Source organism: Pseudophryne corroboree, chromosome 5 (genome assembly GCF_028390025.1).
Source record: "Pseudophryne corroboree isolate aPseCor3 chromosome 5, aPseCor3.hap2, whole genome shotgun sequence".
NCBI lineage: Eukaryota > Metazoa > Chordata > Amphibia > Anura > Myobatrachidae > Pseudophryne > Pseudophryne corroboree.
Window position 1 is genome coordinate 3,177,249 of NC_086448.1, and position 18,419 is coordinate 3,195,667.

Sequence of the window (18,419 nt, forward strand, 5' to 3'; positions counted from 1 at the left end):
AAGTTTGTGTACATTGAGCCGTCAGAAAACAAATGTTTTACTATCTCACTCTCACTCAAAAAATTCAGTATTTTGGAATATTCCGTATTTCTGAATATTTGGATATGGGATACTCAACCTGTATCACCCTGTGCTGCACAGCCGGCCTACCCAAGAGGGAACTATCACCCTGTGCCGCATAGCCGGCCTACCCAAGAGGGAACTATCACCCTGTGCCGCACAGCCGGCCTATCCAAGAGGGAACTATCACCCTGTGCCGCACAGCCGGCCTATCCAAGAGGGAACTATCACCCTGTGCCGCACAGCCGGCCTATCCAAGAGGGAACTATCACCCTGTGCCGCTCAGCCGGCCTACCCAAGAGGGAACTATCACCCTGTGCCGCACAGCCGGCCTACCCAAGAGGGAACTATCACCCTGTGCCGCACAGCCGGCCTACCCAAGAGGGAACTATCACCCTGTGCCGCTCAGCCGGCCTACCCAAGAGGGAACTATCACCCTGTGCCGCACAGCCGGCCTACCCAAGAGGGAACTATCACCCTGTGCCGCACAGCCGGCCTATCCGGTACCTCTCCGACGGGCACCTATCACCCTGTGCCGCACAGCCGGCCTATCCGGTACCTATCCGAGGGGCAACTATCGCCCTGTGCCGCACAGCCGGCCTATCCGGTACCTATCCGAGGGGCAACTATCACCCTGTGCCGCACAGCCGGCCTATCCAGTACCTATCCGAGGGGCACCTATCGCCCCGTGCCGCACAGCCAGCCTATCCGGTGTCTATCCAAGGGGCAAATATCTTAAATAAATTGAATAGGTGTATTAGCACCAAACAGCAATTATAATGTGTAAATAATAAGCTTCAGTCTGGCACAGACACCACCCAGAGTATCACCAGTATCTCATTCTCTCTCATGGGCTGCTGTCCATCTTAGCTTCTCCCCTGTGAGGCTTCCAGACAGCGGCCCTATGTCACTTGTGTGGGCATACAGCTTCCTGAGACCTGGAGCATTAGAGCCAGACAACGGCAGTACTCCCGGGACTGACTGTCCCCTTCCTGTCACCTGCCAGAGAGCGTAATCTCAGCGCCTGCCTGACGTCCGCTGTCACTGGGTAGTGAGGTCCCCTCGCTGTTATAAAGAGCTCTAGTAGAAGTGACCTGAGGAGTCCAGGCCCTGCCTTTTTTTCTTCCCAGGTAGCAGCTCAGTCTCTCCTGATATAATCAGGTATTGTTCTGTGGCTGTACATTATAATGTACTCATCTGTCTGTTCCTTATCTTTATACACACAGGCACACAGCTAAACAAGGGACATGAGAACCCCTGCGGCCAGGTTTGGGAGCTGTGTGATCCCATGGAAGTGGCGGCCAGGTTTGGGAGCTGTGTGATCCCATGGAAGTAGCGGCCAGGTTTGGGAGCTGTGTGATCCCATGGAAGTAGCGGCCAGGTTTGGGAGCTGTGTGATCCCATGGAAGTAGCGGCCAGGTTTGTGGGCTGTGTGCTCCCATGGAAGTAGCTGCCAGGTTTGTGGGCTGTGTGCTCCCATGGAAGTGACGGCCAGGTTTGTGGGCTGTGTGATCCCATGGAAGTGGCGGCCAGGTTTGGGAGCTGTGTGATCCCATGGAAGTAGCGGCCAGGTTTGGGAGCTGTGTGATCCCATGGAAGTAGCGGCCAGGTTTGGGAGCTGTGTGATCCCATGTAAGTAGCGGCCAGGTTTGGGAGCTGTGTGATCCCATGGAAGTAGCGGCCAGGTTTGGGAGCTGTGTGATCCCATGGAAGTAGCGGCCAGGTTTGGGAGCTGTGTGATCCCATGGAAGTAGCGGCCTGGTTTGGGAGCTGTGTGATCCCATGGAAGTAGCGGCCAGGTTTGGGAGCTGTGTGATCCCATGGAAGTAGCGGCCAGGTTTGGGAGCTGTGTGATCCCATGGAAGTAGCGGCCAGGTTTGGGAGCTGTGTGATCCCATGGAAGTAGCGGCCAGGTTTGTGGGCTGTGTGCTCCCATGGAAGTAGCGGCCAGGTTTGTGGGCTGTGTGCTCCCATGGAAGTGGCGGCCAGGTTTGTGGGCTGTGTGATCCCATGGAAGTGGCGGCCAGGTTTGGGAGCTGTGTGATCCCATGGAAGTAGCGGCCAGGTTTGGGAGCTGTGTGATCCCATGGAAGTAGCGGCCAGGTTTGGGAGCTGTGTGATCCCACGGAAGTAGCGGCCAGGTTTGGGAGCTGTGTGATCCCACGGAAGTAGCGGCCAGGTTTGGGAGCTGTGTGATCCCATGGAAGTAGCGGCCAGGTTTGGGAGCTGTGTGATCCCATGGAAGTAGCGGCCAGGTTTGTGGGTTGTGTGCTCCCATGGAAGTAGCGGCCAGGTTTGGGAGCTGTGTGATCCCATGGAAGTAGCGGCCAGGTTTGTGGGCTGTGTGCTCCCATGGAAGTAGCGGCCAGGTTTGGGAGCTGTGTGATCCCATGGAAGTCAGGTTTGGGAGCTGTGTGCTCCCATGGAAGTAGTGGCCAGGTTTGGGAGCTGTGTGATCCCATGGAAGTAGCGGCCAGGTTTGGGAGCTGTGTGATCCCGTGGAAGTCAGGTTTGGGAGCTGTGTGATCCCATGGAAGTCAGGTTTGGGAGCTGTGTGCTCCCATGGAAGTAGCGGCCAGGTTTGGGAGCTGTGTGATCCCATGGAAGTCAGGTTTGGGAGCTGTGTGCTCCCATGGAAGTAGCGGCCAGGTTTGGGAGCTGTGTGATCCCATGGAAGTCAGGTTTGGGGGCTGTGTGATCACATGGTAGTAGCTGCCAGGTTTGGGAGCTGTGTGATCTGACAATGCTAAATTCCCTTGTCGTATAAACAACCCTTTATGAAGCTAAGAACACTGTACGCTGTTTACTTAAGAAGTACCGTAATGGTACGCTAGTTGCGTAACGATCGCTCAGCCGTAGGCGAGACGCTCAAGCGTCACGTTCGCTCACGGCCCAGCGATCACAGGACACGTTATTGGCTATGACTAGAGTAATGATTCGCTATGGCGTAGCGGACGCTCGAGACCACGAGGAGATCACCAGCGGCGCAGACGCTCACAACGCTATACCTTTATGTCTAAACCTTATACCAATGAAATACACGGAATACCTTAATGTGAATACAGGGTGTAAGTGCAACCTTGTGTAACCTGACTAACTACAAAGCTGCTTGAGCGTCACCGACGCTCAAGTGAACACTTAACACTATAGGAAATACACAGATACTGGTTTAGGGTCCAAAGCCTATTAACTGTATTATATCTAGTATACTTGTAAAAAGGGGATAACAGTACAAATGATACACTACAATATAACAAAGACTTCCTAACCAAAATACAATACTATCTAATACAATACAATACTAGTCTAGGGGAGATGCGAGAGAAAGAGAAGGGAAAGAGAGAGAGAGAGAGATGAGAGAAATTGGCTCACAGAAAGACAATGATTACGGAGAGAAACTTACGCACAAGGGTAAACGATCGCATGCGCCTGGACATCCAGCACCCGATTTTCAGCAATGAGAACCGTTGAAGAGTGAGAGCTGGATGTGGTCGGCCTGCCTATTTATGCCCCACACACAATGCAATCTCATAGTCCCTACAATCCCATTGTCCATTGGATGAAGGAATTCGACCCTGTATCACAATAAAAGGTCATAGGTTGATTCATACAGGTGGGCTGTGACGATTTCAAACAGCTCAGGTGGGTGGGGAACTAAGTTTCCCGCCGCATACCTGAGTATGAGTAAATAGTAGAAATGGACATAAACTTCTTATGTCCATAACTATTCGCACGAGCGATTAATACGCTCCAAACCAACACCGGAATATTGCTAATTAAATACTCTTCCGATGGGTACCAAACACTGCTGTATGATTCCTGTTAGACCCTTCGTACGACACAAAGAGGGATTCCTTAGCTCAGGGACCTTCTATATTAACCAAACTTTCAGAAACTATCAAAGGGATCATGATCTATAAACTACATTAATTGTGAAAATATGTAACGAATGAGTCGCACGCTACGACTACATAAACTCTACCGTAAATATGCATACCGCGCCTGCGAGTGCACGCTATTGCGGGTATGCGCCTTCACGGGAGAGCGTACGCATGCGCAGCACGGACCAGTGTGCGGTGCAAATATGGCAACGTGCATAGAGACATTTTTTTCTGACTTTGACAGTCCACCCTTTGGCAGTCAATAATAACTGCCACAAAACATTTAAGGAGAAAAATGCAAGTCAGGGGTTAATACATTTCCATGGTTGGGTAAGGGAGGAGAGAGGAGAAGGTGTGAAGAGGGTATGACCTAGTGAGATAGCAGAAGCATGTGTGTATGAATCCATGTTTGGGGGGTCATGTATCATCGTGCCGTACGTGTTGTACATCAAGCTTCGAGGTATTGCGAAGTATACATTTGAATTCCTTCTTATCCTGTGGTACAGGTCTGTGGATGGGCTGTCAAACTTTACCGAGCTCTTTTCGGATTTTGAACAAAATGGGGAGCACATTTTAGTTGATGATACATGAATGGGGGAGGTATGTGGTTGCTGATATCTGTGCCTGTATTCCCTATCGTCTATGTGTGTCATTACCTGAGGGTTGTAGAGATGAAGATAAAGAACACTTATGGAAAATGCAATGATATTCTATGTCAGGGAAATGTACATCTGTCGTCGAAGTTGTGTTCGGTATCTGTTGAGAGTCGTCTTCTTTGCGCTGTATTGCTCCTTGGGCATGAGCAAATAGCTTTGTCAGAGCCATCGGATTTACAAAAAAAATGTTGGGCTAGCGTGAGTTTAAATGTACTAGGGAAACTGGGGATCCATGGCAAAGTTCATCAAGTGTCCATTTCTCAAGTGGTCAAAACTTCATCTTTGATGCTTGTCTGTTGTCTGTATAGCGTCTCGTCAACTTCCTCGTCCAAGGGGGTCTTTGTATCTTGGAGAAAAGCAGAAAAACAGGTGAAAGAAACGGACCGTATAATCGCATTTTCATCACATTCTGGTTTCTATCATTGGGTCATAAATCAAATCCAGGTTAATTACAGTTTCCTCGCTCCTCAAGCTCATCACTCTTGTACTTTGTTTGCACCTCATTAAAGCCTGCCCGCATCTAAATATCAATCCAATCGATATAACGACACCCAAGATACATAGTAGAAACTTTCCAACATCCATTATGACTCCTTGAGCCCAGTCCCCCAAACCGGAGAACCAATTTCGCGGGTTCAACCATGACACCCAACCAGTCAGCTCATTACCTACAGCAGCAAGGGTGAGATTGTGTTTTCGACGAAATTCCCACTTCAATTGGAGAATATCGTCCATCTTTTGGTCTATGACCTCTACCGGATCCTCGGTGCTATTCGTGATATAAGTGCAACACTTTATGCCGTACTGTGTTGCCAATGTAACACAATATCCGCCTGTTACTGCTGTAAGATAATTAAGAACCATCCTATGCTGAACTAGTTCTGTTTTATAAGCTTGAAGTTCTCTTCCAGTGTATCTAAACGTGTCATCATACATTTCAGTGATATTATCTAACAAATTGGCGAGTGCGGAAATGTATCTATAATTCATCACTCCTCGAGCGGTGCGAGTGAAATCTAACGCTACCAGAACCTGAATCCCGGTGGATTCATGGATAAGATCAGAGGCCGGATGCTCTAACCTTTCTGACAGTTGTCTTTTAACTCGGTGCTCGTAATGAGTGTGAGTATAAGGAGCCTGGGCACCACGGTGTATGTCTTTCATTTTGTCATGTGTTACAGTCATCACTTCAGGCAATACTTTTCCAATATAACACAATCCTTCAGAGTTTGGGGCAAGCCACTTGTACGCCTTTCTCCCGCATATGAAATATGCGTCATCGGGGAGAACATATGGGACGGAGAAGGACATGACCATGTTACAAACCTTCCAGGTGAAATCTCCTGACCCTAATTCTTCCATCTGCTTAATGCACGTATCAGTTTGTACGATATGTGCACAGTATTCTGGTGATACCTCTCCAACTCTAGTAATCCTATTTCCTAAGGTATATCGATACCGAAAAGATTTTCCTCTACTGGCTATGTGGCGTACCAGCTCTGTATCTGTAGGCATTCTATCTGCTCTGTGTGAAAAGGTCATGGTAAGGTTGCTCCATGACACTTCCCAATTTCCCGGTTTTCTGGGATTGGAGATATTGAAACATAAGAGGGACCTATCCACATGGTATTGGTGGAGCTTCAAACTAGGAGGGCTGGAGATATTAAACCTCCGGTCCACCGGTCTCCCACCACTTAGCTCAAGTACCTCCCCTAACGTTAAAGGAAATGGTACTAGCCCTGATTTGCTATGACCCTGAGGTACTTGAGAGCATACCCAACAATCTGTTTGGTTTAACACATTACCCACTAAAGAGTGATAGTCACTCAATGGATGCCGGTCTATATGGATATTAAAACTGGATTGGCATTTCTTTATGCATCCATCTTCAACCAGATTATCACAGAGCCTACAGATACAATTTTCTTCAGCTAACAATCCATCACAATTTCTTCTATCGGATCGTTTTCTGATACTCGCCTTTGCTTGTTGGTTTGGTTGATCTTGGAAAACTACGCCTCCATCATCATAATCGGAACCCATTCCAGAACCTCTCTCGACCTCTATGGTACTCTCGCCGGAACAGACTGCTCTGGTCAACATCATGGTTAACATCAAAATCTGGATCACAGTCTCTTGGGGCAAGTCCATCTTTGAGGAGGAAATAGAGAAGAATGAGAAGGGGGAAAAAAGAAATTTCAAGGAAGAGGGGATGGGAAGTGGAGAAAAACAATAAAAGGGAGAAGGGAGTCGACAACTGCTTTCGGTCTTCAAGGCTCAGGTGCCGCCTCAGTCCTCCTGGAACAGACACTCCAGTGATACAACCTCCACCGTCTGTTCCTTATCACGGGACTTCTCTGGATCAGCAACCTTTTTGCAGTGGGATGAATGGACCCAAGTCTCTCTCTCAGCCACCTTCAATGCTGTGGTGCTAGTCAATAAGACCTGGTATGGTCCTTCCCATCTATCAATAAGACAACCTGAACGTAGAAAATTTCGTATCATTACATAATCCCCAGGTTCAATGCCATGACAATTACTATCTGGTAAATCAGGAATCACCAACTTCAGATTATCATTTTGATTCCTCAACTGCTTACTCATGTTAATCAAGTACTTTACAGTTACTTCATTGTTACATTTCAAATCATCCTGAGGGTTAATCATGACATGCGGTTGTCGACCAAACAAGATTTCATAAGGAGACAGATTAAGAGGGGACCTGGGAGTGGTTCTGATGCTATACAAAACAATGGGTAAAGCTTCTGGCCACGTCAATCCTGTCTCTGCCATTACTTTACTCAATTTATTTTTAATAGTGCTGTTCACTCTTTCGACCTTCGCGCTCGCCTGTGGACGGTACGGAGTGTGCAGCTTGCTATCAATTCCCATCAACTTACACATTCCTTGAAAGACATCACCTGTAAAATGGGTACCCCTATCACTTTCAATGATTCTAGGGATACCATATCTACATACAAATTCCTGCACAATTTTCTTAGCTGTAAACATAGCGGTATTTGTAGCTGCTGGGAAAGCTTCGACCCAATTCGAGAAAACATCTATACAAACAAGTACATATTTCAAATTTCGACATGGGGGTAATTGAATGAAGTCAATTTGTATTACCTGGAAAGGGCCGCCGGCAGGTGGGATATGGGATGGTTCTGTAGGTATTGCTTTTCCAACATTCTTTCTCAGACAGGTAAGGCATGACATTGCTCTTTTACTCGCATGAGAGGAGAATCCTGGGGCGCACCAGTATGCTCTTACCAATTTGCACATCCCCTCCTTGCCTAGATGAGTCAGCCCGTGAGCTGCTTCACCCAGACATGGAAGGTATGCCCTGGGGGCCACTGGTTTACCATGTCCATCCGTCCAGAGCCCTGAGGACTCCTGGCCATATCCCTTTGCCTTCCAGACTGCTCTCTCCTGTGTGGAACACAAATTCTGCATCTCACACAACTTTTGTGTGTTGATGGTATTAAATACCATCAGTTGTGTGGTGTCTGTCTGTATGGGGGTAGCAGCTGCAAGCTTTGCGGCTTCGTCTGCTCGGCCGTTACCAAGGGATACTGGGTCTTGGCTATATGTATGTGCTTTACATTTGATAACAGCCACTCTGTCGGGTTCCTGTATCGCTGTTAGAAGCCTTTTTATGTGAGCTGCATGCGCTATCGGTGTACCAGCCGCCATCATGAAATTTCTGAGCCGCCATAGGGCTCCGAAATCATGGACTACCCCGAAGGCGTATCTAGAATCGGTGTAGATATTGGCTGACTTACCCTTAGCCAATTCACATGCTCTGGTTAGGGCGACCAGTTCAGCAACCTGGGCTGAGTGAGGTGGGCCTAGCGGTTCCGCTTCTATGGTGTCTTGGTCATCTACGACTGCGTATCCAGTACACAAGTCTCCCGAGTCTGACTGTCTATGACAACTACCGTCCGTGTAGAACGTGAGTTCTGCATCTTCCAGTGGGTTGTCACTGATGTCAGGCCTTGCGGTAAAATTTTGGGTCAAATATTCCATACAATCATGTGTATCTCCCTTTGCATTAAATCCTCCTTCCCCATCACTCTCACCTTCCACCCTTTGTGTCTGACCAGGCACACCTGGGAGAAATGTTGCAGGATTTAATGCACTGCATCTCCTTATGGTGATGTTTACTGGGGCCATTAATGCCAATTCCCATCTCGTAAACCTTGCTGATGAGACGTGTCTGGTTTGGGCAGAATTCAATAAGGCAGATACCGCATGTGGTGTATGGATTGTGAGGTTGTGGCCTAGCACGACATCTTCGCTTTTTGTCACTAGCAATGCTATCGCCGCAACGCTACGCAAGCATGTGGGGAGGGATCGCGCTACCGTGTCTAGCTGGGCGCTGTAGTATGCGACTGGCCTGCTGGCGTCACCGTGTTTTTGGGTTAGTACACCTGCTGCGCACCCAGCACTTTCTGTTCCGTATAGTTCAAAGGGTTTCCCATAGTCTGGCATACCTAGTGCTGGTGCCTGCGTTAGGCACTGTTTGAGTCTCTCAAATGCTGTTTCGGATTCGTCTGTATGCGAAATCCGGTCAGGTTTGTTTGAAGAGACCATTTCCTGCAAAGGTAACGCCAATATGGAAAACCCTGGGATCCAATTACGGCAATACCCACACATTCCTAAAAACGTCCTGATCTGTTGCTGGGTTTGTGGCAGTGTCATGTCTCTAATGGCTTGGATTCTATCAGCGGTCAGGTGTCTCAGTCCTTGTGTTAGACAGTGTCCCAAATATTTTACCTTAGTTTGGCATAATTGTAACTTGTCTTTGGAAACCTTGTGACCTGTGTCTGAAAGATGAAACAGGAGCTGTTTCGTATCCTTCAGAGATGCTTCCAGTGAATCTGAACACAGTAATAAATCGTCCACATACTGTATCAATACTGATCCACTGTCTGGTTGGAAAGACTGTAAACAATCATGCAAAGCCTGAGAAAATATACTTGGACTATCTATGAAACCTTGGGGTAACCGAGTCCACGTGTATTGGACTCCTCTGTATGTGAATGCAAACAAATATTGGCTGTCAGGGTGCAGAGGTACCGAAAAGAAAGCGGAGCAGAGGTCAATAACAGTGAAAAATTTGGCAGTGGGAGGAATTTGCATTAGGATGACAGCTGGATTAGGCACTACGGGGAACTGACTCTCAACTATTTTGTTAATCCCCCTTAGATCCTGCACTAGCCTGTAACCCCTCCCCCCACTCTTTTTAACAGGGAAGATGGGACTATTGGCTGTGCTGGACGTTCTTACCAGAATGCCCTGTTGCAGCAAGCGTTCTATTACTGGGAAAACTCCTAACTCCACCTCTGGCTTCAGAGGATACTGTGGGATTTTTGGAGCTATCCTACCATCTTTTACTTGTACAACTACTGGAGCTACGTTTGCCATTAATCCAGTGTCCTGTCCATCTTTTGTCCAAAGTGACTCTGGTATCTGAGATGTCATCTCTTCTACTTGGGATGGGTTCCTATTTGTCATAATGGAATGTGACATTAATTTTGATGGGGAGTCTAACATGTCTCGTACCTCCTGAGCGTGATTCTCAGGAATGTCCAAGAATACACCTTCAGGAGTACAATAAATGACGCAACCCATTTTACATAGTAAGTCTCTCCCCAGGAGATTAGTTGGTGCCGATGCAGCCAGCAAAAAGGAATGCTTGGTATGCAAAGGCCCTATTGTAATCTCGGCTGGTTTGCTAACAGGGTAGTGCTGGACTACTCCTGTTACTCCCATGGCTGGAATTGTCCTACCAGTGGTTCTCATGCCCACTGTCGAATTTATCACTGACTTGGCCGCCCCTGTGTCTACAAGAAAGTTTAAAGTTTTACCAGCTACATTGATTGCAATCTCTGGTTCGCTTCCAAGACTGGCAATCAATTTAACTGGCTGCAGATTACAGGTGTGGCCACACCCCTATTGGGTATGCTGACCTCCCTGAATCCCATTGGCAGCAACTACTTGTGGGGGAGTTAGCTGGGAACTACCAGAGGCCTGCCAGTCTCTGTTCGGGGGATATCTTTTTGTTTCCCCTGTATGTGGCTCAAAACTCCGCCTCTGTGGACCCTGCTCCCAATGTCGTGTGTTGTGTTGTTGTCTAGGGGGTTGAAAAGATCTTTGTACATTCTTTGTTCTACATTCTCGTGCAAAGTGTCCCGGTCTGTTACAAGAAAAACATGTTATTACACTTGCCTTACCCACAGGATTCGGTGGTACATACGCAGGCTGCCTTGTGGTCAGCGCCTGTATACTTACGGACATCAACTTATCATTTTGCGACTCCCTGTGTCTAGTGATGTTTTTGTCGTGATCAACAGCAGCCTCTCTCAAGGTGGACACTGACAGACCTCGCCAACATGGTTGTGTGGTCTGTACCCTAGCTTTTAATGTTTCTTTCAAACCATCCATCAGTACAGATACTGCTACTTCTCGATGGTTTGGGTTGGTCTTAATGTCTTCTATACCAGTGTATTTTGCCATTTCTGATAGTGCCCGGTGGAAATATTCTGCTGCCGTTTCGGACTCCTTTTGCTTAATGGAAAATATTTTATTCCATTTAACAACGGCTGGGAAATACTCCTTTAGCTGTAAATTTATCCTTTTTACATTATCCTGGTCGTACACATCTGTAAGCGGTACATCTTTATCTAGTCCACAATCAGCCAAGAATTTAACTGAGTCGACATTGGAAGGTAAGCAAGCTCTTAGCACTATCTGCCAATCCTTATTATTGGGCTCTAAAGTGTTTCCTAGATCCCTGATGTATTTTTGGCTTGCCACTAAATCTTTTCTGGGGTCTGGGAATTCAGACACTATGGTCCTCAATTCCATTCTAGTGAACGGGCAATACATGGCAATGTTCCTGACGGGTGTGGCTCCTGATGCATCTGTTTTCCCATTGGGAACTACTATCACCTTTACAGGAGCAATTCTAACAGCCTCATTCTGCGTAGATTCTACAACTTGTGGTACAATTGTTTCAGTGTAGTGCATGGTGCCGTACTTACCCGTTGACACGACCTCACCTATCCCTCCGCTAGGGGCCTTCACTAATCTCGTGGGTGGTGCAGTTCCTACTGTGGTTTCTGATATGGTGGCCGCTAGAGAGAGCGCTGAAATTGTTGCCGAATCTTCTTCTTGATCACACTCCTGAGGAAGGTTCAAAACAGGGTACATCTTGCACGGGTTAATACTTGCATGAGTTATTTGGTTAACATCATTAACATTTACAGGGTTACTAAGAGTTTGTGTTTTACAACCCAGTGCGTTTCTCTCCGTAATCAGCTTCTCTCCTGCAATGTATGGTGGAGGTGGAGCTGTGGCTATCAGCTTCCTGACTGCCCCAGATCCCGCCGCCAGAGCCAAACCTCTCTGTATCTCACCTTCCTGGTGCCATAACTGTAAGTAATCATGATGCTGAATTCGTCTCTTTGATGATTTTACGAGACATATCCTCCTCCTTAAATTTTGTAACACGTCTGGACTGAAGCTACCTATTCTTGGGAATTTGTCCCTGTCTTGTACAGTCATTCTCTCCCATTCATCACATAAAGATTCTGTGTGACTTCCGTATTTTTCACACATGATGTACCTTGCCGACCCAACGGGTCGGTTCTCTGAATCAACCCGAACCGAGGTTGATCGCCCCCTACCTGAACAACTGGCCCCCATAATTCTGCAGGTGTTGCTTATTCCTCCTTGGATCTTTATCTCAAGGTTTTCAGCGAACCCTTACAGCAACCCAAATTGTCCAAAAATAGGCCGGCGGTGGCGGTTTACCGAGTACCCCACTCACTCGCCCACCTCGACCAATACGACCTGATCACACCGATATGGTGCTGGCGTACTCGATACAGGGCCCCTATGGAACCTTCAGTTTACTGGAACATATGAGGGTTACCCGCAGGACACTTACTCTTTCCAGTAAAGGTGGGGTTGTTAGATAGTTCCTGAGTGACCAGCGAACTTCCCTTCCAAAAATAAAAAATTACACAAATCACGTCAGAATGTACAGATAGCGTTTGTGACCACTTTACTCTAATGGTATTAGGTCAGATTACTAACTACTGTACACAATTACGTGCGGTCCAATCGTTCAGTACATAAGCACTACTTGTCATGTACTGAAAGATCAATGGAATCGATGTTTCCGGCCGCGATTCCTTCAGCAAGAGCTTATGGCCTATATGGGTTCTGCACCAACACCCCAGGCGTTGTGCCACTGGACTTTTATAGCGGACCTCTTTGTCTATTTTACCTGTTACCTTATGACCTCCTGGTCTTGTTACCTTCTGTTAATGACCTCCTGGTCTGTTACCTTATGGTCCGCTATACTCTAATGCTCAAATATTATTTAACCAGGGATGCCTCCCTAGCCACCGTATATGTCACTTACACGTGTGTCCCTTGACGAGTACCCGACTTTCCTTTTGGTTCAACCTCTTAAGTTATATAAACTTATGTATACAAAACCACACTCACTCAACACATGTACACTTTTGTTTCTATATCTATTTCTGCGCAGAAATTGTCTTCAGTCCAACAGTGTTACTAATTAGGAGCAGGATCTGTTAAACTAAATTTCAGATTTTCCAAAAATAGATTTGCGTTATTTACCGCTGTGCGTTACTTATCGCCTTTGCGCTAATTCAACTTTTCGTGACTTGAGCTACGTTGCGTAACCAGACGCTACGTTGCGTAATGTACGCTGCGTGCGTCTGCCGTTTGGATTGCGTACGCAAGTCTTTTGTTAGGGACACGTGTACGCAAAGCAAAGATCCACCGTAACACAATTTCTACCTTTATCAATGTAGGTGATCCCTGATCATCTACCGCGCACCACACTGACTGTCTTATCTCCCAGACAAGCCGTGTGTTGGTCTATACTTTAACTATTACCTCTACTATGAAATAACAGCAAATCTCTTTTTGCACTTTCTAATCAACTATAAAACTTGGCAAACAGGAATAGTGATATACGAAATTTGAAAAAGAAATGCAGATAAATGTATGCGTGCGTGTATACGCAAGACAGAAGAGAAATAAAACAGTTTTAAAAGACACAAGCGTTTTGTTCTTACTTCCGGTTCCCGGATTCCTTCAGCACTCTTTATCTAAGCGAAGCAGACGCTTATCCCGTCAGCACTGCGAGACAACCTCCCACCCTTTGCTGGGGGGATAATGTCTGCTGATCTACCTAGTGCAGATATGAGAAGGATAGGACGAGTCCCCAATTGACAATGCTAAATTCCCTTGTCGTATAAACAACCCTTTATGAAGCTAAGAACACTGTACGCTGTTTACTTAAGAAGTACCGTAATGGTACGCTAGTTGCGTAACGATCGCTCAGCCGTAGGCGAGACGCTCAAGCGTCACGTTCGCTCACGGCCCAGCGATCACAGGACACGTTATTGGCTATGACTAGAGTAATGATTCGCTATGGCGTAGCGGACGCTCGAGACCACGAGGAGATCACCAGCGGCGCAGACGCTCACAACGCTATACCTTTATGTCTAAACCTTATACCAATGAAATACACGGAATACCTTAATGTGAATACAGGGTGTAAGTGCAACCTTGTGTAACCTGACTAACTACAAAGCTGCTTGAGCGTCACCGACGCTCAAGTGAACACTTAACACTATAGGAAATACACAGATACTGGTTTAGGGTCCAAAGCCTATTAACTGTATTATATCTAGTATACTTGTAAAAAGGGGATAACAGTACAAATGATACACTACAATATAACAAAGACTTCCTAACCAAAATACAATACTATCTAATACAATACAATACTAGTCTAGGGGAGATGCGAGAGAAAGAGAAGGGAAAGAGAGAGAGAGAGAGAGAGATGAGAGAAATTGGCTCACAGAAAGACAATGATTACGGAGAGAAACTTACGCACAAGGCAAACGATCGCATGCGCCTGGACATCCAGCACCCGATTTTCAGCAATGAGAACCGTTGAAGAGTGAGAGCTGGATGTGGTCGGCCTGCCTATTTATGCCCCACACACAATGCAATCTCATAGTCCCTACAATCCCATTGTCCATTGGATGAAGGAATTCGACCCTGTATCACAATAAAAGGTCATAGGTTGATTCATACAGGTGGGCTGTGACGATTTCAAACAGCTCAGGTGGGTGGGGAACTAAGTTTCCCGCCGCATACCTGAGTATGAGTAAATAGTAGAAATGGACATAAACTTCTTATGTCCATAACTATTCGCACGAGCGATTAATACGCTCCAAACCAACACCGGAATATTGCTAATTAAATACTCTTCCGATGGGTACCAAACACTGCTGTATGATTCCTGTTAGACCCTTCGTACGACACAAAGAGGGATTCCTTAGCTCAGGGACCTTCTATATTAACCAAACTTTCAGAAACTATCAAAGGGATCATGATCTATAAACTACATTAATTGTGAAAATATGTAACGAATGAGTCGCACGCTACGACTACATAAACTCTACCGTAAATATGCATACCGCGCCTGCGAGTGCACGCTATTGCGGGTATGCGCCTTCACGGGAGAGCGTACGCATGCGCAGCACGGACCAGTGTGCGGTGCAAATATGGCAACGTGCATAGAGACATTTTTTTCTGACTTTGACAGATCCCATGGAAGTAGCGGCCAGGTTTGGGAGCTGTGTGATCCCATGGAAGTAGCGGCCAGGTTTGGGAGCTGTGTGATCCCATGGAAGTAGCGGCCAGGTTTGGGAGCTGTGTGATCCCATGGAAGTAGCGGCCAGGTTTTGGGGCTGTGTGATCCCATGAAAGTAGCGACCAGGTTTGTGGGCTGTGTGCTCCCATGGAAGTAGCGGCCAGGTTTGGGAGCTGTGTGATCCCATGGAAGTAGCGGCCAGGTTTGGGAGCTGTGTGATCCCATGGAAGTAGCGGCCAGGTTTGGGAGCTGTGTGACCCCATGGAAGTAGCGGCCAGGTTTGGGAGCTGTGTGATCCCATGGAAGTAGCGGCCAGGTTTGGGAGCTGTGTGATCCCATGGAAGTAGCGGCCAGGTTTGGGAGCTGTGTGATCCCATGGAAGTAGCGGCCAGGTTTGGGAGCTGTGTGATCCCATGGAAGTAGCGGCCAGGTTTGGGAGCTGTGTGATCCCATGGAAGTAGCGGCCAGGTTTGGGAGCTGTGTGATCCCATGGAAGTAGCGGCCAGGTTTGGGAGCTGTGTGATCCCATGGAAGTAGCGGCCAGGTTTGGGAGCTGTGTGACCCCATGGAAGTAGCGGCCAGGTTTGGGAGCTGTGTGATCACATGGTAGTAGCGGCCAGGTTTGGGAGCTGTGTGATCCCATGGAAGTAGCGGCCAGGTTTGGGAGCTGTGTGATCCCATGGAAGTAGCGGCCAGGTTTGGGAGCTTTGTGATCCCATGGAAGTAGCGGCCAGTTTTGGGAGCTGTGTGATCCCATGGAAGTAGCGGTCAGGTTTGCCGGGCAGTTTACTCTTCCATTGTAGAGTTAGTGCTAGGATTTTGTTTCATGACTTTTATGTCATTTCTCTTTTTCAGATTCTGGAAGACTTGCTGGAAATCGAGAGAGTGACGTCACATTTCTGAGAGCCATCAGAGGGGGCAGAAATTTGTATAGGTTTTTTTTTATTATTAATATGAACATTTTCAAAACGTTTCTGTTTTATGAACTCTGTGGAACGTTGGTGCACATTACGCCCGCCGACGTGCGGGTCCCTAACTGGTAACTGTAGGTTTGAAGGAAGAATCACAGACATTTTAGATGTTATTTTTGTAAATACAACAAGGTCATTTCATAAGATGTCTGCCTCATTCTTACTGACAGCCTGGGTGCGGTGTATGGCAAGCATTTAGTATTGCAGGGTCTTCATACGGAACTGGTTTTCCTGCTGGTTTACACAGAAAAGTCATGGAATATTGGGATGGCTGTTTTCAAGGGCATCATTGCTGAAACAGCCCAATGCGCGTATATAAACCATTTTCCCTGATGGTGAGAGACGGTGGAAACAGATACAATCGTCAAAAGCCTTACCAGAATAATCAGAAGTGTCCCTAATTACCCAGGCAGATATTAGGGAACACCGGAAAAGGCCATGGGGCATAAATGTGGTAAGAGGGAGCCTGGACTCTATAAGGACTTTACCTAAGCCTCTACAGTGTATCCGAAAGTATTCACAGCGCTTCACTTTTTCTACATTTTGTTTTGTTACAACCTTATTCCAAAAAGCAATAAATACATTTTTCCCTCAAAATTCTACACGCAATACACCATAATGACGTGAAAAAAAGTTTTTTTTTTTTGAGATTTTTGTAAATTTATTAAAAATAAAAAAACTAAGAAATCACATGTACTTAAGTATTCACAGCCTTTGCTCAATATTTTGTTGATGCACCTTTGGCAGCAATTACAGCCTCAAGTCTTTTTGAATATGATGCCACAAGCTTGGCACACCTATCTTTGGGCAGTTTCGACCATTCCTCTTTGCAGCACCTCTCAAGCTCCATCAGGTTGGATGGGAAGCGTCGGTGCACAGCCATTTTCAGATCTCTCCAGAGATGTTCAATCAGATTCAAGTCTGGGCTCTGGCTGGGCCACTCCAAGACATTCACAGAGTTGTCCTGAAGGCACTCCTTTGATATCTTGGCTGTGTGCTTAGGGTCGTTGTCCTGCTGAAAGAAGAACCATTGCTACATTCATCTTTCCCTCTATCCTGACTAGTCTCCCAGTTCCTGCCGCTGAAAAAACATCCCCACAGCATGATGCTGCCACCACCTTGCTTCACTGTAGTTATGGTATTGGCCTGGTGATGAGCGGTGCCTGATTCCCTCCACACATGACGCCTGGCATTAACGCCAGAGAGTTCAATCTTTGTCTCATCAGACCAGAGAATTTTGTTTCTCATGGTCTGAGAGTCCTTCAGGAGCATTTTGGCAAACTCCAGGTGGGCTGCCATGTGCTTTTTACTAAGGAGTGGCTTCCGTCTGACTACTCTACCATACAGGCCTGATTGGTGGATTGCTGCAGAGATGGTTGTCCTTGTGGAAGGTTCTCCTCTCTCCACAGAGGAATACCGTAGCCCTGACTAGGGCCCTTCTCCCCCGATCGCTCAGTTTAGATGGCCGGCCAGCTCTAGGAAGAGTCCTGGTAGTTCCGAACTTCTTCCATTAACGGATGATTAAGGCCACTGTGCTCATTAGGTACTTCAAAGCAGCAGATATTTTTCTGTACCCTTCCCCAGATTTGTGCCTCGAGACAATCCTGTCTTGGAGGTCTACAGACAATTCCTTTGACTTCATGCTTGGTTTGTGCTCAGACATGCACTGTCAAGTGTGGGACCTTATATAGACATTTGTGCGCCTTTCCAAATCATGTCCAATCAACTGAATTTACCATAGGTGGACTCCAATTAAGCTGTAGGAACATCTCATGGATGATCAATGGAAACAGGATGCACCTGAGCTCAATTTTGATCTTCATGGCAAAGGCTGTGAATACTAATGTACATGTGATTAAATTTGCAAAAATCATAAAAAAAATTCACGTTGTCATTATCGGGTATTGTGTGTAGAATTCCATTTTAGAATAAGGCTGTAATATAACAAAATGTGGAAAAAGTGAAGCGCTGTGAACACTTTCCAGATGCACTGTATATGCCAGTGGCTGTCTGGGTGCCTCAGTCTAGACTAAGTGCCAGCCAACACTGGGTTTCTTGAGCTGCGCCTGTAGCGGTTTCTTTTTATTCCTGTTCTGCGGTTGCCCCTGCCACATGTGAAACTGCCAGCCTCGTCCGC

The 18,419-nt window shown here is 46.9% G+C and overlaps 1 protein-coding gene across 6 annotated transcripts in view; it reads left to right on the top strand.

Moving 5' to 3' along the window:
- CPSF1 (cleavage and polyadenylation specific factor 1) overlaps positions 1 to 16,426 on the top strand; it is a 465,036-nt gene extending 448,610 nt beyond the window's left edge. For all 6 annotated transcript variants that reach the window (XM_063921055.1, XM_063921056.1, XM_063921060.1 and 3 more), the window contains one exon: positions 16,167 to 16,426. In XM_063921055.1, the coding sequence (XP_063777125.1) occupies positions 16,167 to 16,214 (48 nt within the window). In that variant the 3' untranslated portion in view covers positions 16,215 to 16,426. The remainder of the gene's footprint in view (positions 1 to 16,166) is intronic.
- Positions 16,427 to 18,419: the final 1,993 nt, after the last annotated feature.